Source organism: Mastomys coucha, unplaced genomic scaffold (assembly GCF_008632895.1).
Source record: "Mastomys coucha isolate ucsf_1 unplaced genomic scaffold, UCSF_Mcou_1 pScaffold22, whole genome shotgun sequence".
NCBI classification, from domain to species: Eukaryota; Metazoa; Chordata; class Mammalia; order Rodentia; family Muridae; genus Mastomys; species Mastomys coucha.
In genome coordinates, this window is record NW_022196905.1 from 118,795,912 (window position 1) to 118,817,576 (window position 21,665).

General features: G+C 54.4%; 1 protein-coding gene across 13 annotated transcripts in view; it reads right to left on the reverse strand.

The window, feature by feature from the left end:
• Ncor2 (nuclear receptor corepressor 2) overlaps window positions 1-21,665 on the reverse strand; it is a 165,358-nt gene that overhangs the window by 70,448 nt on the left and 73,245 nt on the right. For all 13 annotated transcript variants that reach the window (XM_031337990.1, XM_031337993.1, XM_031337999.1 and 10 more), the window contains 4 exons: window positions 18,413-18,526; window positions 14,644-14,700; window positions 9,883-9,935; window positions 3,556-3,622 (listed from right to left, as the gene is read on the reverse strand). In XM_031337990.1, coding sequence (XP_031193850.1) covers window positions 3,556-3,622; window positions 9,883-9,935; window positions 14,644-14,700; window positions 18,413-18,526 — 291 coding nt within the window. The remainder of the gene's footprint in view (window positions 1-3,555; window positions 3,623-9,882; window positions 9,936-14,643; window positions 14,701-18,412; window positions 18,527-21,665) is intronic.

The window sequence follows — 21,665 nt, forward strand, 5'->3', positions numbered from 1 at the left end:
CTCTCTCTCTCTCTCTCTCTCTCTCTCTCTCTGTCAGAGAGGGGCCGGCCCCTGGGGAGCCACAGGTGCCCCATGGGATATGACCACTCCTTCAGAGCCAGACCTCATCTGTCTTGGAAGCCTCCAGCTCCATCAAGTGACCCCCTTGGTCACACAACCAAATGAGAAACAGCCCTGAACCAACAGGCTGGGGCTCATGCCCTGTGTTCACACTGGCTACCAAGGATACTGCACAGCAACTCAAGTTAGGCCCCACCACTGCAGGAAGTTGTCCTGGGCAGCATGGCTCTGTAGAGCTCTTGTGGCCCAGAAAAATATCCCCAGGGAGTATCCGCTTTCTAGGCAGTTCCTCCTCCCTGGTCTCTGGTGCAGCCATACTCTCCAAATCGAAGAGTCTAAAACCTAGCAGACATTGGAAAGAAGGTTGTCTGCAGGATGAGGAAGTCCCCCTCCCTGTTTAACCACCAAGATGCCTGCTGTATATCTCCCAACCAGCCTAAAGCAGAGCCACATGCCCTGTGTATATCCAACGGGATCGTTTCAAAAATCCCTCCTCTAGCAGTCACAGGACAGGAGACTCGGTCATATAACACCTTGGATATGTTCTTGTGCCCTGATACCTCCCACGATCTGCTTAACTTCTGACCTGGAGTTCCCTGTGTCTGTGGCTCAATGGGAGTTGAACAAGAGCCCCCAGGGTATTGGACTCCAGCTGAGGGAAGATAGAGGGGTGAAGTTGGAGGGGTCCACAACAGAGCCCACCAGCCCAGCCTAGGCCTCTTGGCTCCCACTCAGAGACCCAAGGAGAAGACAGAGAACACTCGGAGACCAGAAGCCAGAGACAGTGGAGGACATCAGCTGGTCTCAGTTGCCAGCTGAGGGCTGGGGCTGTCCCAGACCTTGCAGACAAGCAACAGGGCCCCAAGACCTCAGGAACATCCCACACGTTCCACAGCCCCAGGCACTAGCACAAAGGCCCAAGCAGTTCCAGAGGGGGAGGTGCAGTACTGTCTGAGACAGGACAGTCTCTGTCTAGGTCAAACCGCAGTGTGGCCTGCTGCAGTCTGTCTTAGCTACTGGGGAGGTGTATGCACCTGGTCCACAGCCCAGCTAGGAACCATGGATGACCACTGTCTAGAGACAGCGGGACACTGCTCATGGGGAGGGAGGGGGCTTGGCCAGGGGAGGAGGCAGGCCTCTCTGTCTGTCAGTCTATGCTGGGTAGGAAAGTGGCTGACTGGTCTCCAGCACACTTGGCCCCGCAGGAAGAAGTGAGGCAGGCTTCTCTCTGGGTAGCACCAAGGGCTTCCAGGGAAGAGCCTCAGCCCCGGGGTTTGCTCTGCACGACAGAGCAGGGCGGCAGAGCTGAGTGGGAAGGCCCGCTGTCTGGGCCTTGCTGGAAACTGAGAAGACAAGGCGGCACCCTTGAGTGCGTCTTCCTCCTGCTGCGGCATGGGGGCTTCCCTCCTTCCCTCCCTAAGGTGGACCGCCTGGGCTGAGAGCCATGGGGGCCTGGAGGCTTTTTCCTCATCTTTAAAAACCAGAGCCCCCTTCCCAGGTCCCCAGAATCAGGGAGAGTTTCTCCCTGATCTTCCTCCATTCCACTGGTTCCTTTCAGGAGCCGCAGGACCTCTGACATGGGATGGCAGATCCGGCTGAGGGCAGAAGCTGAGGGCAAGCTGTGAGTGGCATCTAGGGATGTCGCGATGGGCTAGCAGGGTGTTGAGGGGACCACGCCGCCTGCCTTCTTCTCACCCAACAGCAGCAGGGGCCTGCGGCCCTGTGGTCTGCGCATGGTGATCCTGGCTCTGAGCAGCCTAATCTTAGAGCGAGGGTGCCTGCCTGCTGCCATAGTCCTTTCCTGCAGCCCAAATGCACAGCACATCCCATACTAAGAGCAGGCTTATTATGAATGGACTTCGTGCTCCTCTGTGAGAACAGACATCAACAGTCCTGTCAAGCGCCAACCCCAGGGTCTTTACATTTGCCATGCTCTCACTCAGCAAAGATCTGTACACAACTAGCTCATTCTTTCTCCCTCCTTGTCAGTAGGGACATTCCTCTTCCAATGCCTAGACCACCTTCCCCTCTTCAGGTCATCTGGTACCTCATCTTGCCCCCTAAACTACATGGGGCAAGATTTGCTTACTCAAGACTAAGGAACAAGGCAGCCCCGGTGCCAATCCAGATGTTGCCACATGGGGCCAATGGGCTAACCTCTCTGTCTCAGCTTCCCTGCCTGAAATGAGGCTGTGAAAACACACCCACCTCATGGGACCACGCCCACTGAGGAGGAGGACATGGCTGCGGTGGGAAGCTGAGCCCATGACAGGAGCCACCTGCACAGTGGGCACTCTCACTGACTGCAGCTGAGGACCCATGACTGAGGGACTCCATGTTTCTTCACCCACAATTCAAATTCAAGCATCACTCCACTTCAGTGCAAGCAGCACTTAGTTGCCGCCTTCTGTTTACTACATACCCGGAGGCTCTCGACACCACTGAGTAGACAGGCAAGTACCAGGCCGGCCTGAGAGAGGAGGCAGGGAGCATCCTACAGCCCCATCTGACAGCCCAGGAGGTGTGCAGAAGAGAGATCTGCCATCTCGAATTCACAGACCCCCGCCCTCTCCCCACAGTGTCTTCCAGGAGCCCCGGGTGCTTGAATGGAATGGATGACGTCACCTCCAGCCAAAGCCTGGCCCTGGTTCAGAGCTGATATGGGATCAAGGCTAAGCAGAGCCTGCATGCAGAGCCCAGGAAGGGAGGGAAGGCCTAATCAAGCCAGCCACACAGTTCGGGCACTATATAAGTAGGCACAACGGTAGGGTGTTACTCCCTCCCAACCCTAGCAGGTACCTGCCGCCCTCCACCCCTTAGCCCTGGACCTCTGTGGGTCAACGCGCAACTGCTTGGGGTCCCTCACATCCCTCCCCACTCTAGGAAGCAGGATCAGCACTGACTACCACAGACCAGGGGCCTTGCTCCTTTCCAATGGTACCATTTTCCAGAGCCTGGACCCACCTGGGGGAGGGAAAGGCTCATTTCTCAGGGCACTCCCAGCTTCTATCTCTCTCTAAAAACCTTTGTGGACACAAAAGCCCACAAGGGAGATTTTAGGGTATACTCAAGACCCCCTTCTTGGCTTCTGTGGCTCTCCCTTCCAGAGGACTGGGAAAGGGGGTTGGGAGCCCAATCACCACAGCAACCGCCCCCTCTGTGGCTCCTCCACAGCATTCTCTCATGACACAGACACCCATCCCCAACAGCTGCAGAGCAGAAGGCACCCAGAGCCTGGAGAGTGTGTGCTCAAGAGGCCCTGACTCTTGGGTGGCCATGGGCGCACAGGGCCTCATCTACTGTACCAACGGAGGAGAGCGGGTAGGGATGGGGGCTCAGAGAAGGGCAGAATGGAAGCAGGACTCATCCACTGCTTGCCTGTGTGTTGAAGGGACAGAACAGGATTCACCCACAGCTTGTACATCATATGGAGGAGATTGGATTAGAGTCACACACTGCTTGTCTATGTCACAGAAAGGATGAGACGGGACTCACCCACTGCTTGCGTGCGTGGTTCCTCCGCTTGAAGTACAAGATCAGCTTCTTCCGCATCGCCTGGTTTCTAGGGAGCACAGACAGGGGCGTTGGAGACAGCCAGCTCTCAACAGGATCTCAGGCTGATCAGCACTGGCCCTCAGTCAGAAGGGAGCCCACTCCCCCACTTTCCCCAGAGCCTATGTTGCCCTCAGAGCTGCTAGTAGTACCAACCACCACCCACCATCCCTAGAGAGCTCCCACACTTGCCAACCTGCATCATCCACATCCCCCTGAATCACAGCCTCGGGTACCAACCCAGAAAGTTCCACACCTTGCTACCCAGAGGCAAATCTCAACAGCTACAGTCTAGGGATCGTGTCCTATGAGCAGCTAAAGGCATCAAGAGGTCTCCAGCTTGGGTGCACAGCCAAGCTCCACTGTACCAGCTTGACAACATAGGCCCCACAAGGCCCCGCAAGTACAACTGAGGAAAGCGGTGAGGGATTCTGAGAGGAAGAGAGAAAAAAGAAGGGTGGAGACATGGGGAGAGGAATAGGGTCAGAGAGGGGCAGGAGGGAGACTGGGAAAAGGAAAAGGGAGGGAAAGAGAAGAGAACAGAGATTTACCTCAGAATGGACAAAGATTTGGAAAATGGAGGCGGAGGGTAGAAAAAAACACAGGCAGGCAGGACAAAGTTCAGACTGCAAAGAGGGAACAGAAATCCTGAGGCAAGGCACAACAGAGTCAAGATACAGGGCTCCATCCATCCCACCCCTGAGCAACAGAGACCTGGCACATCCCTACTCCCCACGGCCCTAATACACTCAACCAGGTGCTCTAACTGACCTCTGGGTCTTGTGGGAGACACAGACAGACAGGCCTCAGGGCTCATCACATCCCTGAACTTGCCCTCTCCAACCTGGGCTCATAGCTACATCATTTTTTGGGTGAGGGAACCCCAACTTCCCCACAGGTCCCTAATCCACCAAGAGCTCCCGCTGTGGGAATTGCCTTGGAGTGGAAGCTTGGAGGTCCCATGCCTGTGACCTCAGATGTGGCTTGGTAGAGTTGCAGAGCTGTCGGTCTACCAAGCACTAACCCCTAGGTCTAAGCCTCGGCACCCCATGAAAATGTGGTCCACACCTGTGGAAGCAAGTGTGAGAACCGGAGGCTGAAAATGAGAAGTTTAGTTACTCTGCACTATATAGGGAGTCTGAGGAGATTCTGGGCTGAGGGAGAGCAAGAAAAGAGAGGGAGAAAGGAGGAGGGGGAGAGAGGCAATGCAGCCACCTCCTACTGGAAGAATGGGGAGCTACCACCATCCTAATGTGCCCTTACAAAATATAGCAACTTGAGTGGAGAGATAAAGGGAGGCCCTGCATGAACAGCCAGGAAATCGGCTGGCCCGCTGGCAATTACAAACATGGAACTGAACAAAGGCAGTGGAGCGGGCGTGGGCTCCAGGGCTCGGCGAGTTGAGATGAGGGTCAGGAAGGGTCTGACCCCGACTGTAGCAGGGCACAATTAGATGGAGCCCCACCCATGTCTACTCAAGCTGGAAACAGGGTGTTAGAAAGCCCGAGCCTACTGTGGCCAAGGAGACCAGCCTGGTCTGCTGGTGGGGAAAGCAACATGACTGTCTGAGGTGGCCAGGCCAGGGATGCAAAGATGTATGGACTGATTCTCTCACGGGCTTGGCTGTGTGACCCTGGAAAAATTATCTGGCACCTCTGAGCCTCCAGAGCAAGACTCGAGACATGTCCCCAGTAACCTGCTTCCTGCCCATCCTGAAAATGAGATGGTGGGCCTAGGAAGATGCCTCCTCCTGAGCCTGAGACACTCGAGGACCAAGGCTACGTGCTGGCAGAGACCAAGCAGGTAGGCAAAACCCAGGCAGGGCGGTGGCTGTCCAGCCCATCTTACTAAGCTCTGAGATTTATCTGTTATCCAAGTAAGGATGCTCTTGACGGTCCTACAGGGTCTGGGAGCTCCCACACAGTTCTCCTCCAGCATGCCCTTGGGGCTGCCTTCCCTGTGTAGGGAGTCTAAGAGGTCGAAGCCTCTCAGGGGAGGCTCCCAGTCCAAGTGGCAGGTGCCCTCTCAGAACCTCAGCTGCTACTGACACTTTCCAGGGCAAAAGTGGGGGTGGGGGACAGGCAGCATCGCACAGGTGACCTCCACAGGTCTGAAATCACCCACACCAGGAAGCCAAGCATGAAATTAACTTGAAAGTCATGGCCAGGCACGCAGGCAGAGAAATTAAAATGACAGGGGCCAGGTCCCCAGGGAAGGGACACTTCCCACCCTCTCAGCAATTACAGCAGACAGCCAAGGAGCGGTGACGGCTCTGCTCCCTGGGTGGTGGAGCTCCCCCCACCCCAGATCAATCTCACTGTCCTTGTCACAGCTGTCACACTCCACGTGAGTACTGAGCTTGCCATCTCCCCACTGCAAGCGGGGACTCGTTCACTGCTATCTCCCAGGGACAGCCAGTGCCTGGTGCAGACCAGACACACAGAGACGTGTGCGGTGAACAAAGGAATGAGGGATAACTGTCTCTGTGCTCAGGGACTAGAACAACAAAATCCCCAGGACCATTCACACATAAGGTACAGATGTCAGTTGGAGGGGGTGTTAACACAGTGGGCCCTCAGGAGCCCCAGGGCTAGTCCCACCTTACAGATGGTGGAGAGACCCTGCTCTGCAGCATGTACATAGCGCAGATCTCGGCTTTCCGAGTGGCAACTGATTTCCCGTCTGCCACATGTCAAACCAAAGACAGCAACCTATGGCACTCTTGACTTGCATACCTCCCAGTGACAGGCCGCTCACTACCTCCATCAGTAGCTCTGATGACACGGTCTGTTTTGTGCAGGGTTTGTCTGTTTGCTCTTGCTAGACAGACAACCCAGGCTAGACTTAAAACTCACTCCTACAGTCTCAGGTCCTCGAGTGCTGGGATTATAGGCACACCCCCAGCTTAACACCACTCAGTCCATTTTATCAGAGCTGAGTCTCTGCAGCCACGTGACTCTAGAGGCCCTGGCTCCACCTCTCCTGTTTCCCCAACCCCTAGGAGGCTGACCATTCGGAATCTTTTTCACCCAATTAGGAAGTAACCCCAAAGGCCCCCCAGGCACCTGCAAGGACTCCATCCACCCTGGAGGCCTGGGAGCTCCTGACACTTCACCTAGGTCACATAGTCACCGCCTTCCAAGCGGCTTCTGGGGCCTGAGTGTCATCGTGTCATGGGGCATGCCACCTAGTGGCCCTCTGGGGATAGTCTCAGACCAGAGGAAACTCCACACAGAGCCTGGTCTCTGCACCCTGCCCTGCCCCAGGACTATGAGCCCCTGGGACAGCCCAGCCCCCATCCATGAGAAACATCCAGAACACGGAAGGCCACAAAGAAGACTAGAGGAGTCCTTGACTGGAAGAAATGAAAAGACCCAGAATTCCCTGACGCTCTGCTGTAGGAGCCCAAGCTGACAAGCTCACACCTAAGTGACCAGGAAAAAGCCGCTCTGCAGACTTTAAAGGGGTAAATGCTATACAAACTCTGTCCAAAAAAAAGTTAAATACTTGTCAGGGCCTCTGCGTCCCAGCCCTGGGCTTCTCTGTCCCTCAACTCATCCTCAGGCCGCACCTGTGCAGCAGGAATTAGGTCAGGAGCTGCCTATGGAGCCAATGGCCACAGCTGAAGTCTCTTGGTCCCCAGTGAGTGTTGGCACCAGTCAAGAGGCGGCTTTGAGTTACCACATAGTTCCAGCCCTGGGCTGGGAACCCTAGACCCCTAGACCCTCTGCCCTGACCTTCCATACCTCACCGCACATAGCTCTTCAGGGCTTTCCCACACATGGTGTCCCAGGCCCTTTGTCCCAGTGGCCATCAGAGTGAACCTGAAGATAAACTCGCAGCAGAGCACGTCCCACAATAAAGGCCACATCTTTGTAGACAGTGACCAAGCCGGAAGGACAAGAAGCACCCTCCTGGGCCTGACTGATCCTGCCTGTCTGCAATCTCAAGCAGCTCAGCATGGCCCAAGGCCTCTGCACTGCTCGTCCCGTCTGCCTGGGGTGCTCCAAACCGCCCGGCAGCTGCTCTGGCTTCTACCAGCACATCCTGCCCCTGTCTCTAGCCAGACTCCCTACCCCCTCTCTCCTATTACTTCATTTACTCTCCTCTCAGGACGGTATTCAAAGGGAAAGACTGTGAATTTAACAGTGTTAACGCTGAAACGGGCAACAGTGGCCACGATGTAAAGGGTGCCTACGGCAAGCCCTAACACTCTCTGAGCATGACGTAGCTCACAATGCATTCACAATGCATTCACAGACTTACTAAACAGAAAACTAGCTGTTGACGTAAGAAAGGTCACTCCTCAGAGCCATATTTATGACTTAATAGCTAGAATCCTACAGCTGGCTGGTCACCACAACTGGCATAGGCTCAAGACCAGAGCACCCCCTTTTCTTTCTTCTGTCTTTACTTACTTGTTTACTTTGAAAGCTATGGGGTCCTGGTATTTAGTTAGTTAATTTAAGGCTATTGTGGTCTTATTTTGTAGTCCTGGCTACATCTTTTACTCACCAGCCTCTTACTTTAAGCCTTTAAAGCACTGGGCCCACGGCCCTATGCCACCATGCCCGGACAGATTCATCATCTAATAGAAGCAAAAGCTATCAAAGAAATCCACTCCAAATCTGTCTTTGGTCAACACAGGTGATTCTGGTCACAGCTTAGCTGTGGCTAATGTCACCTACACTGTCCAGGACACACACCTCTGTGGCTTGGACCCATGACTCTTTCCATAGGCTGAAACATCCCTTGACTCTCCCCACAAACATCACTCACTTTAAGCAATAAACGCTATACGAAGTCATCAGCCTGCTGTACGGTCACCGTCTGCGTCAAACTGGATATGACAGCACATCCTGGAATCCCGGCACTCAGAAGGCTCCAGGCTAGCCAGGGCCATCCACTGAAACTTTGTTCCAACACACTTAAACCCACTCGTGGAGTGTCAGGACATAAAGGCCAGGGCTGGCAAGCCTCGGGCAAGCAGAGATTTCTTCCTTACTGAACCCCTTACTTTTCTTTGCTGCCTGTCAAAACCCAAACAGGGAATAAGCCTTTGTATTGTCCTGACTCCACGGGGTGAGGATGGGACCTGGCGACATCAGCAAGCGAATGAAGGAATGAATGAACAATGAGAGAAGTGACTGAGTGACCGAGTGACTGAGTGAGTAAATGAATGAATGAATAAATGACCGAGCGAATGAGCAAATGAGTAAGTAAATGAATGTCCCAGTAGCCTGGCCTTGTGGCGCATGCCCCTCCCCGTAAAACAACTGTTGACAAGCCCCTATAATGAACTGTCATCATCCGTCTCCTGCAACCCATCTCCCCACGGGGATCAGGGCCAGCTGGGCAGGCCCCACACAGAGAAGCAGAAAGACTTAGGCCCAGGGCAGTGATAGGACCACAGCTAACACAGACAGCCATGGCAGCAGGTGGACCCAATACTGACTTGCCAGTACAGGGCCCCTCAGGGTTAGCTAGGAAAAGATATTCCAGGAGACACAGGAGGTGGCCAGGGTATGACATCACACAATTCCAAAAGCCATACTGAGGCCTGCTCTATCTGCGACACTTGAGAACTAAGAGGGACACTAGCTTTCAGGACACTAGCCAGATAGATCACTGTATCACCACCTATTGAGCTCACCAGGCTCCAATGCCACCAGTGACAAACCTGACCACTCAAGAGTTGGATCCCTAAGACCCTTGCCTCCAGCCCTTCCCCACCTAATACACCACCATGTGCTTCCAGGACCCTCCCACCTTTTGGTTTTTGGATGCTAGGAGGTGTCTCCTCCACAGCCACTGACAGGCGCTACTGTCCCAAGAAAATATCCCAAGAAGCTAGCAGCTACCTTACAGCCACCCCAAACACCCCCTCCAGCTTAAGGACATCAGACACCAGCACAGTCTGGTATCCCTGCTGAACCCCACTGTATGGAACCAAAAGGACATTATCTCTTCCCAACCTCCACCTGGGAAATGACCCATCACGGGGACATGGCTCATGAAGCCTCTGGATTAGTGCTTTGAGCCGCCTCGGACACCAAGTGTGCACCACAGTGGTCCGCAGCTAAGAGTACTGGAGCTGGCTGTGACACCATGGCCTCCTGCCTCCAATCTCTGAACCCAAGCTGCAAGGTCCCACTCCCTCTGCTCCAGGCCTGCTTTGAGCCCAGCGTGGGCTTGATTCAGCTGAGGACTTCCACCCAGGCTGGTCCCTGATCCCCAGGACTTGGCTGGTACCCCATACCAGTGACTCACATTTTGATGTTTTCATGGTACTGGCGTGTGTCAGATGGCTGGTTGTACAGAGGCTGCAAAGGAAGAAGAAACATGTCAGAGATGGATGGGATGGGTGACAGGGTGTGGTGGGCAAGTGTCACCAGCCAGAACCCAGACCAAGCACCCTGAGCCCCAGGTCCTGCAGCCCTGTCACCAGTAGCTGTCCACTGGCTAAATAATCAGATGTATGGCTGGCAGTGTGACCAAGAACACAGGGAAAAGCAGAACCTGGCCAGGAAAAGGCTGCAGTAGCCGGCTCTAAGGTCCAGCTGCAGGGACCAGGCCTGGTCTCGCCCCTAAGCAAAGCAGTTTATCTGCAAAAAGCGCTTAGGGCTGGCTTAGCATCTAGATCACCATGGAAACCTATAGCCTTGGGGGCTACTAAGGCATCATTCCCTGGACCACAGAGACCAAAACAAATCAAGAATAAGCTGAGGGCAGCAGGTGGCAGGTACAGCTTCAGAAGCCCAGTTACAACTGCCAAGAAGTGACCTCTCCGCGCACTGGCCTACAAGAGACCACTCAGGCCTCTGCTCTGGACAGAGGAAGCAGGCCTGAGATACACATGAGTCCTCGGTCACATACACGAGTGTGCACTCGGTGTCCACAGTGGCAGCAGATATAAACAACAAGGCTGGGCCTAGGGCTGAAGACACCACAGGCTCCTGCAGCAGGGAACCCATGAGCTAGGTCCTACCTAGAAGGGAGAATGACCTTCAGAGTACAGCAAGCGCAGTGGGCAGTCATGGAAGCCACCACAGGTCAGAGGCAAGACCAGTGGTCTGTATGTATCCTCCATGCAATGGCTTCCTCTGCCCAAGATATGGACCCTACACAGCCTACTGGAGGGACATGAAGAGGCCACGAGTGGAACAGAAACCTATTCATTACCTCCCAGAGGTCTCTGCTGTTTCCCAGAGACAAGGTTACAGGCGTCTAACCGCTCTGAGCCTGTGGCTTTGTTAGAGGTTGCTCATGTGGCAGTCGCTACCACTGCACAGATGGGAAGCTTGAGGCCAGCTGCCAAACATGCCTGTGGCCTGAACTCCAGCCCACGAGGACTCTGTGTCCCTCTGGCTGCATCCCATGCCTGCCTCCTTCTGAGCCCTTCCTTATCCTTCCCGTGCACTCATGCCATCAAGAACCTTGGGGACGTCCTTGGCCTCTGGGTAGGGCAGAGACACACAAGGGTCCACAGGGAAAATGTCTGCAGGTGGCAGACACAACTCTGGACCAACACGGGAACTGGGCCAGCACCCTTTCCCCAATAGGTCCCCTACTGCTCAGAGACAAGGCAGGTCACCTGCAGCCGGGCCAGCATTATGGACATCAGTTTTTGCACCTTATGGCAATGTACCAGAGGCTCAGACATTACGCTGCTCTCCTAGTGACGAGAGACCATGGACCAAGGCCTCCTGCAGGCTCAGAGCCTGAACAGGGGCAGCATCCCTAGGGGAGGGAGATGGGAAAGAATGCACAGGGCAACAAGAGAACCAGCAGCCAGACGCACTGCATAACTGCCTGGTGGGAAGGAGGGGTCCGACACTTGCTGAAGAATATCGTAAGGCCACGTCTCAGGAGTGCAGGCAGCTATGATGATGCCGTTTCCTGGTACCCAGGGCAGCTGCGCTCCACCCTTTTTGTTTCCCCAGATTTCAATAAAAGAAGCACCAATGTGAATGAGCACTGCTCAAGGACTCGGGCTCCAGTGACACCTAAGTATGGATCACCTCACCTAGAAAATGGGTGCGGGACAGAGGGCCCGCCTCACCGGATGTGCAAATAGCCTAGAACATTCCAGATGTACTGACAGTTTGCCACTGTTTGGTTTCAAAGATGGCCAACAGCCCTACTAGAGCAGGAAGGGGTGGAGGCTTGCTCCGATCCACTGACCCCAGCATGGGGCAGTAAACAGAACATGCTCCCAGCAAAGGGAACACCCAAGGGGGCAGCAGGGGACTGACCTCCAACCTGCCTCCTGGGGAGTAAGGAGGAAGCTGTGGCACTAGGCACTGAGGGGCACAGCTGCACCTTATAGGGAAGCCACCCAAGGGAGCCCCCTAGGCTCATCTGACGGGCAGAGGGCTGGTCCTGGGAAGGCACAAAGACACCTGGCGGCATGCATCCTGCTGCAATGGGGGCACAGCTGCCCTCTCCATTAAAGACAAATGGCTAAAGCCGCAAACTGGAGCCCTTGACAGCCGTGGGCGTGGGTGCCCTTCAGACTGGCGGCAAGCCAACTTTTGGAGTGACCAAACTCAGCCCATGGGGACATTGAGCTCTCAGAATGACGCCTCCGAGCAGGAAGGAAGCAAGTGACTCAGCGCTGTGCAGCCTCCCACCTGGCCAGCCTGGTCCTTGCCCAGCACAGGGCCCTCCTGGGACACACGGGGCCATGGGAGGCTCCCACAGCAGAATCCCTGGAGCTCCTCCCTCCCTCTGGGGTACACAGGGCAAGATGGACACTACTTTGTCATTGCTATGCCAAGGCTCCCAAAGAACTCAGTAACCCGAATGGAGACCCTTTCCTAGTTCACTTTCACTGTCAACCCGACGCCACCTAGGGTCACCTGAGAGAAAGAGCCAAATTAAGAGGTTACCTAGATAAAACTGTTCTAGGAGCATGGGTTTTTCCTCCCCCCCTTTGGGGGGTGAGGGTAGGGATGGGGTTTAACTGTTAATTGATGCAGAAGGGCCTAACCTACTGTGGTCAGCACCATTCCCTAGGCAAGCAGTCCTGGGTTGTATGATAAAGTTAAGAATGAACTTGTGAGAAAGCAAAGAAGTGATTCTCCAAGGTTTCTGCTTCAAGTTTCTCCCCAAGTCCCCACCCTGGCGTCTCTCAACAATGGACTATAACACGTAAGCTGAAATAAACCCATTCTTCCCCTAAGTTGCTTCTGATCCAAGTGTTGTATCACAGCACCAGAATTCATGGTGGCTCCATGACCAAACCCCAAATGAGCAGGATCTAGGAAGGAGCACATACATAGCCCTACATACACACAGAAGCCCTGCGGAGACCTAGCCACAGTCACAAGCCAGCACACTTCCTCCTTCATCTGTGTGTGTGTGTGTGTGTGTGTGTGTGTGTGTGTGTGTGTGTGCGCGCGCTGATGGGCAGAGCACCACCCTTCAGAGCCTCTACCAGAACGTGAGAAAGGTGACCTAGCACAAGTGCCTGTCAGCAGGTGACCCCCACCCCTACCCCGTCCTTTCCACAGGCCATTGATGCCTTCAAAACCTCAGGCTAGACAAAATCTCCAGGGTCCAGCTTCCATGAGCTCCTCAAGCGACAGACATTACGTTCTTCCCAAGGACAAAAATGTCAGGGACACACACACATACACACACGCACACACACACATGCACGTCCCTTGAATCTGGACAGGGTGGCAGAAGGGGGAAACAGAGGCAAGACACCCACTAACGGGACTATACAATGGTGCAGCCACCTTAGAAACCAGCCAGTAACTTCCAGGGGTGGTGGGAGGAACAACACAGAAGACAGCGATTCCACTCCCAAGCACAGACTCAAGAGACACAAATGTTGCTTGTTCCTACTCTTGTGGGGTGGCTTTATTCCCAGTTGACAAAGGCAAAAAGCCACCCAGTGTCATCAACTGAAAACAGAAAGATAAAATGCAGTCCGGAAACAATGGAACATGATGCAGCCCTGAAAAGGGATAAAGCACCAACACAGACCATGGTGTAGGAGAACCCAAAGCACCCAAAGCACACTGGGGGCAGGCTGAGGCAGAAAGAGCGAGAGAGATCAAGAAGTCATGGACTGCGTGGCTCTATTCAGAGAAAGTGTGCAGATGGACCAAGAACAGTGACACAGGACACCTTTGGAACCTGGTATCATCCTCATCTAAACGATGAACTAGGCAGCGGATGGCACAGCTCAGTGACTAGTATATGAAGAAAGGGAGAGAGACCGACGGCGGCACAGCAGGCCCGCCCAGCTCCCAGGGGCAGGAAGGGGTTGTGTAGGGCCCACCACAGGCAGCAGCAGCAGAAGAGCCCAGCACCACCCGTCCACCCTAGGTTCACTAGGGACAAGACCTGGCCAGGAGGTACCCTCCCTAAGTCTTCAGCAAGCACGCACTTGCCAGGACGCATCTACACCCAAGGGTGCTCACACACACCCCAGACCCTGTGCGCCCATGGCCAGCAACACCTGCCACCCGTGGCTGATAGGATCCAAGGCTACACCATCAGGTGTAGATTTGAGTGGGTGAGGGGCACTTCTGCCCCATTCGCTCCAGCAGATCCCCTGAGGCGGGGGCTGCTTTCCCACCCTGCTGGGACACACTGGAGACTAGCAGGGTGAGGATCACAATCATTACAGTCATGGCCACCCTTGCCACCACAAGCAGGCACTGTCACGGGCAGCAGCACTATGACCAGCGTCCCACTGGGGGATTCATAGCCATCGGGCTCAGAGGAGGGAATCCAAACAAGCCGACTGTAGGATGGACTCTCGTGCCCAGCCAACATGGCGGACGGCCTTCAAGCTTCAGACGCAGGGACAGGCTCACTGCCCAGCAGCCACTCAAGAGTTATCTGCCAGTGTCCTTATCAGGAGGTGTTGCTTCCTGCCTCGCCTTGGGGACAGTGCTGGCCAGTAGCAGACTTCCCTTCCTCCTCCCTCCCTCCCACGCCCCCAACACCTGCTGCCCGACCCCATTCCTCTACCCTGATCCTCCCGCCCCACCCCAGCCGAGCCTGGCTCACCAGCTCCACCTGGGGCCCCAGACCTTCCAGGATCCGGTGCGCAGCTTCCGCTTTCTTCTGTGGGGCAAAGAGAAGAATGGAATTAAACTAGGACTCTGAGTGCCTCCGGAATGAGGGTAAAGCCCAATCTGCAGGGAGCCCAGCCAACCCTGCAGGAGCCTCCAGTCCCTCCCAGGCTGGCCCTAGCTAGGGATATGACCAGGCTATCTTCTGTCAGGCCTAGATGCCTCTGGTGTCTGCTGACCTCAGAGCCAGAGTAGCGAGATGGGACACTGGAGCCTTCTAGGATCCCATCTCACAATAGAGAGACTATTTCTAGCCCCTATCCCCTCCCTTCATGAACCAGGCCTCATTAGGAAAACAGAAGCATGCTGCAGAGGGCCCCAGGGTTGTGGGGGCACCCGTCAATAGGCTGGATCTCTCCTCTCAGACCAACACATGAAGACAACATTGTGCCTCTGCTGGCTGGCTGCCCAGACTGGGACCACCAGGGCCGACTCACAGGAAGCAGGGAGCGAAGCAGGGGAACAGGGACCCGGCAGGGGAGGTGGGGCAGGCACAGAGGCGGAACCCTGGCAAAGTCTGCACCCTTATACCAGAAAGCAGATGCTGGAAAATTCAGGGGTCCACTGAAGTCACCGTCATCACCTGAGGTGCAGATGCTACCTGAGGCAGACAATCTCAACTCACCGGGACCAGGCAGGAGGTATGGGCTGTGGAAGAGCAACTTCTACCTAGTACTAAGGTCCATTCTTGGCTTTTCTATGCAGAGCTGAGACCCTGAGACCAGCAGCCTCAGGGTGTGGTCAGAGCACAAGCTTGGGGCCGCTGAGCCAGTAAAATTGATTCAGCTACAGAATCTTGGTCTGTGTGACAGCTCTGTGGGAAACAGCACCAGCTCTGTAAGGGGTGGCACTTAACACAGCGGGGCCACCAGGAACTGTGCTTACACAGCTGGGGCAGAGTCTTGGATCTGAGAGGAAGGGGGTTCCAGGACCCTATGCCCTATAAACCACACCCACTAGTGGCTAGACCCACAGCTTGTATAAGGGTGTGCTGGAGTCCGCTGTCACTCCTTGGGAACTGGGAACACATCAAGAGAGGTGGCTTCGGCCGGGCGGTGGTGGCACACGCCTTTAATCCCAGCCCTTGGGAGGCAGAGACAGGAGGATTTCTGAGTTCAAAGCCAGCCTGGTCTACAAAATGAGTTCCAGGACAGCCAGGGCTACACAGAGAAACCCTGTCTCAAAAAAACAAACAAACAAACAAACAAGAAATAAAGAAAAGTGGCTTCCTTGGTAACTGCCTCAGGCCCACTCCCTCTCATACCACTCCTCACCCCAACTCCCACACACACCCTTCTTTGCCACCCTAGAAGCTGACGCTGCCCATCCCCCAGCTAAGATGGCTGGAGCCTTGTTATGTGGCCCCTGCTGCTCCCAGACACCTCATGTCCAGCCATGTCCTCGTATTTCTTCCCCACCATGTTGTCCCAGCTGGGCTCCACCCACCTTCCTCCCCAGAGAAGGCTCAACTTCCCCAAATCCTCCAGACCACCCTCACCTGACCAGTGTGCTTGCCTGCCACAGGAAAGCAACCCCAGGGAGGCAGCCGCTCTGCCAGGGGACAAGGTCTAACTGGGCCCTTGCACCTGCTCCAGGACAGAGCCACACAGCTCTTAGTGGACCTACAGCCTGATCCCAGACCACCTCTCAGCCTGGCTCCCGAGCTTCCCCAACACACTGGCAGACAGCAGACTTGGCCACCACACCAACACCAGCCCTGGCATACAACAGGCTCCCAAACACTGTTATCTGTCATCCTTATGTGGAGACTAGGCCAGCTCACTGTAGATGCTGGTACATACTCATTAGAGCTAAGCCAGCCTTGCCCAAGGGTGGGCAGGGCAGCTTGGAGGTCTAGTAGGGCAGCTTCAATCTGTAAACAAAGGTCAGACGGTCCAGGGATGCACAATCAAGGTGAGCACACCAACTCTGGAGACCAGCTCTGACTATAAGCACACAGATATCTGAAGGTCTGACCCTGTAGATGACGCAGTCAGAGCAACAGGGACAGCACCGTCTAAGGCCACTGGGTAGCATGCCCAGAGAACAAGGGAGAAGTCAGGGGTTTGCTGGCATTTTGCAGGATCCAGAGCCATACAGCCAGTGACCCTGGGGCCACGTGGGGCCAGCAAGTCGTAGCCACCACACGTACTATACAATGCCCCGATGTCACAGGCAAGCCCCAGTGTCTAGATTAACACTCTCAGAGTACACATATGTGTCCACATAAGCCCAGGCTGTGCACACGTAGCTACACATGTGCTAAGCAGACATAAGTGTACGGCATATAAATACATGGTGAACTATGGGCCTACTCCACCCCTCCACTTGTGTGTGTGTCTGTCTGTCTGTCTGTCTCTCTCTCTCTCTCTCTCTCTCTCTCTCTCTCTCTCACGCACGCACACACGCGCACACGCGCACACGCGCACACACACACAGCCATGGATATAACAAGGTGCGACTGGCAGAATACACTCTGAAGATCCAAGCTGTGGTCCCTCCTACTCAGTTCCCCTCTTACCCATTCTAGCCCCCTTTCCTCCCCGACTGTGACATGACCACAGACTCCCCAGGAGGTGGAAAAGCCACTGGCTGGCCTTGAGGACAGATGTGTTCCAGATGCACAAAGCCTTGGGCTGCCTGACCACAGGAACATTGGAGGCAAGCCTCTGCCCTGCCTCTTTGTGGGAAGGAAGGGGGATTAAAATGTAATCCTATTGATCTCAGGGAATGCTAGGCCCTGCCCTTCCTCAGGGAAAGCCCCGGGAAGCCAGCTCCAGGCTCAGTGCAGGCAGAGGGACAAGCAAAGGTGTGTTACACATCTCCCGGCCCCCTGCCAACTCCACGCACCTACTATAACTGACTGTGCTACAGGTCTTAGCTAGCACGAGGGCAGGGGTGGGGTGGATGGAGTTCAGGACTAGAGGGAAAGAGCAGAGGGGCCTCCCTTCAGAGGGACAAGAGGAAGGCAGCCTTGGGGACATGGATCCACCACAGCTGGAGAGAGCCACACTCTCTGACCACCTCCACCAGAGTCAAGCAAGTTCAATCTTGCTTCTGAGTCCCAGCCCCAAGTGTAACCTGCTGCACAATCTCAGGCTCTCTCAGGTTCCCCCTCTGGGCTTTGGTTTCTCACTCTCAGCTACAGAGAATCTAGGCAGTCAATGCTCAAAAGCCCAACGCTCCTCATGGAATCAGCCAAAGAGGGAGGAGAGATGGGAACTTCCCACCAGGTAACAGGCTGTCACAGCTCACAAGCTTGAGGGGACTGTGGAAGCAGAGGCCAAGCCTAAGTAAGAATCAGGCCCTGCAGCTCATGAGCCCAGTTCAAATCCCACAGGTACCACATCCTAGTTCAAATCCACACTACCACATCCTAGCTGCGAAACTCTGAACACGTCACTCTCTGTCTCTGGGACTGTTTCTACATGTGTAAGATGGAAAGACCTATGATGCACACCCTCCTAGGACCAGCCAAGCGGCCAACTGCCACTATTAATACTGGAATCACCAAGCGTGTCACTAAATCTGCTATGCAGATATGAGGTGACAGTGCATCTCAGTGACCAGCAGGCCCCTTCGATCTCCTTCAGCCAGATGCTTATGCCATGCATGGCTCATGGGCCACCCCTCCCCACCCGCTAGCCAGCCTCCACTGTGGTAGGGACTCATGGTTCAAGGTGACTTGTTCCTGCAGACCATACCCGGTTCTCGTCGTAGATGATCTGGACCAGGCTGCGGTGCTTTGATTCTATGGGTGGTGGCGACACCGGCTTCTCAGGTTCGGGCGGCTTGGCAGCCTCCTCCTCCAACTGTTGCTGCAGGGAAGGGGGACAGCATGAGCGGTGTAGGCCGGAAGCTGAGGCACTGTTCCCCCCGTTGCCCGTAGCCACACACAGGAAGTCAGGCTGATCGCCATTTCCTATGAGTCACCCAGAGACTCGGTGCCCTCCTTGGCAGGGATCCCTGGTGGCTGAGCCAGGCTTCCTTGGTTCAAATCCTGCCCCAGAGACAGAGCAGCAGAGCAGGAGAGACTCTTCCTTGCTAGGGCCTCAATTCTCATCTGTGCAAAGGACCTAAATGATCTAAAATGAGGGCTAGTGAGGTCAGACAGGTGAGGGACTGCACTGGGTTTGCAAGGGACCTGCCATTCTCACCCACCACTCCCGCTACAAGCTCATGACTCCAAGAGAGGCTGCAGACACAGAGAGAAGGCCTCGTCCCGGAGGGTTACACGTCCGACCCGTACAGCAACGCTGCCTGTTGAGAAGTTACTCAGTGTCTCTGAACTTCCTACTCCTTCCCTGGAAACGAAGAGTTCCTAATCTCCTGAGGACTAAACCAGGAGCTAGGTAGAGAGGGCTAGGAGAGGCAGAAAGAAAGACTTGACAGTCAGAGCTTTCCACCAGCATCAGAGTCATCATCACCTTCACCATCACTATGATCAACACCATCATCGCCACCCTTATCACAGCTACAACCATCACCACCATCATCATATCTGCCATTACCACAATCAGCAGCAGCACCTAATCATCACCATCAGATCATCACCACCGCCATCACCCCCCACCCCCCACCCCCACCGCCACCACATCGGCCATCAACACCCTCACCACCCCCTCCTCACTGTCAGCTTCATTACCATCACAAACACTACCACATTAGCATAATCACTAAAGCAACCTCACTCCACCCCCACCATCATCACCAATGACCACTACCACCACCTCCTCCATTACCATCACACCTATCGCACCATCATAACGAACACCATCATCAGCATCACCACCACCCTCGTCTCCATCACTACTGCCATCACCATCCTCGATGGCGACCTCCACCACAATCAGTGTCACATCTATCTTACCATCTGGACCATCTCTATCAGCATCACCAGCAGCAGCAGCAGCAGCACCATATGCCTGTGTCTTCACACTGGACCACTCATCCATTTACTCATATCCCCCATCCCTTCCTGCTGCTGCTGTCCATTTTGCCCCAAAGTCAGGAGCCAAGACCAAAGAATTCAAGACATGGCTCTCAAGCTCCATGGGAAACCAATGCCTCGTGTGACCTACAGAGGGCGCCGTGAATGCGATCAGAGCATGCTCCACTCTGCTTACTATGCACAGACAGCTAGCGCGTTTGGTCATTCAGTCACATGAGAACAGAGCTTCAGGGCCCCAAACAGGGAGATGATGAGACAGGAACAGTCAGCACGGAGGCCAGAAGAGCCAAGCTGCCTTGGTCCTGCAGTGACCCCTGGTGGTAGCTCTCACAGACCAGCCAAAAACAAAAAACAAAACAACAACAAAAAATAGATAAAAAAAAAACAAAACAAAACCAGGAAACCTAAGGAGTAGGAAGGGCGAAGACCCTCCCCAGGGTGAGTGAGAGCGAACCAGTGTCTTGGCTCCAGCGCTGAGCCAGACAGCACACCTCACAGCCTGGCGTCCATAGCTTAGGGCTCCAGAGTTACTGCACCCCTCTGACCCTGGGTGTCTTCCTCAATGTGACCTGCACCAACAGTCCCGGTGAGCACAGGGCTGTGAGGAGCCCGGCTTCACACACACAACCTTCAACCACACACTACACAGTCGCAGGGATGAGCCCCACGCCACTACAACCCGGAAACACCACTGGTGAGAACCTAGAAGAGCTGCAACCCTCAGGCGCAGGGGGTGAGGGGCTGGAGAACCGGGAACGGCCATTCACGCATACAGTAAGGCATACTATAGCCACACCGTCGAATATCACTTTTCCAAAAAGAGTTCGATTATGCTCTGTGAACCCTAAGTTCTTATGCTGAACACACAAGGCAGAGACGCAAAATAAATAAATGTGTGAGAGATGTCCAGAAACAGGAGTGACTCTGGGCTGGGAGATGGGATATTGCTAAATGGATCTGAGACTGTCTCAGGACAATGGAGGAAGTGAGAGCCGTACGACAGGGTCCATTGCCAGTGAACTAAAAACTTTAAGATGATTCATTTAAGTATGAGAATTTTAGTTTTGGGAGGATGAGGGGCGTGTGGAGAGACTGGGCAGTGATTCTTATTGCTCTTGCAAAGGACCTGGGTTCAGTTCTCAGCACCCAAGTTGGTCAGCTCACAACCACTGGTAACTCTAGCTTCAAAATGTCTGAAGCCCTCTTTGGGCCTCTAGGCACCTGAACACACACACACACACACACACACACACACACACACACACACAAGACACATACAAAATTTATAAATATACTTAAAGGGGTGGGGCAGGCATGGTGGTGGTGCACTCCTTTAATCCCCGCATTCAGAGGTCAGAAGCAGGAGAATCTCTGTGAGTTCAAGGCCAGCCTGCTAGTGAGTTTCTGGGTAGCCAGCACCTGAAAGACCCTGTCTTCCCCCATGCCACTTCTCAAAAAAGGGGGTGCTGAGTCAGGTAGTGGTGGTCCACGCTTTTAGTCCCAGCACTCAGGAGTCAGAAGCAGGCAGATTTTTAGATCTTTGTGAGTTTGGAGCCAGCCTAGTCTAAAGAGTGGTTCTAGGACAACCAGGGCTACACAGAGAAACCCTGTCTCAAAATTGGGGGGGGAGGAGGTTAACCCACCACAAGCTGACAAAGTACAAGATGGAGAGAACCAACTCCCACAAAGAGAGCATCCACATGCATACACGCAAATGAATGTGTATACATCACGTACATGTGTGTACATCTGTATGTGTGCATGTGCCTGAGGTTAGGGGCATCCCTTGAAGGTGGAGTTACAAGCAGTATACACTGTCAGATGTGGGTGATGGGAACTGAACCTGGTTAGTCTGTAAGAACAATACATGTTCTTAGCCACCAAACTATCTCTCATTCATATATTATACACACACATATACACACACACACTCTCACACACTCTCTCAGACACACACACACACACACACACACACACACACACACACACACACTTAAAAAAAAAAA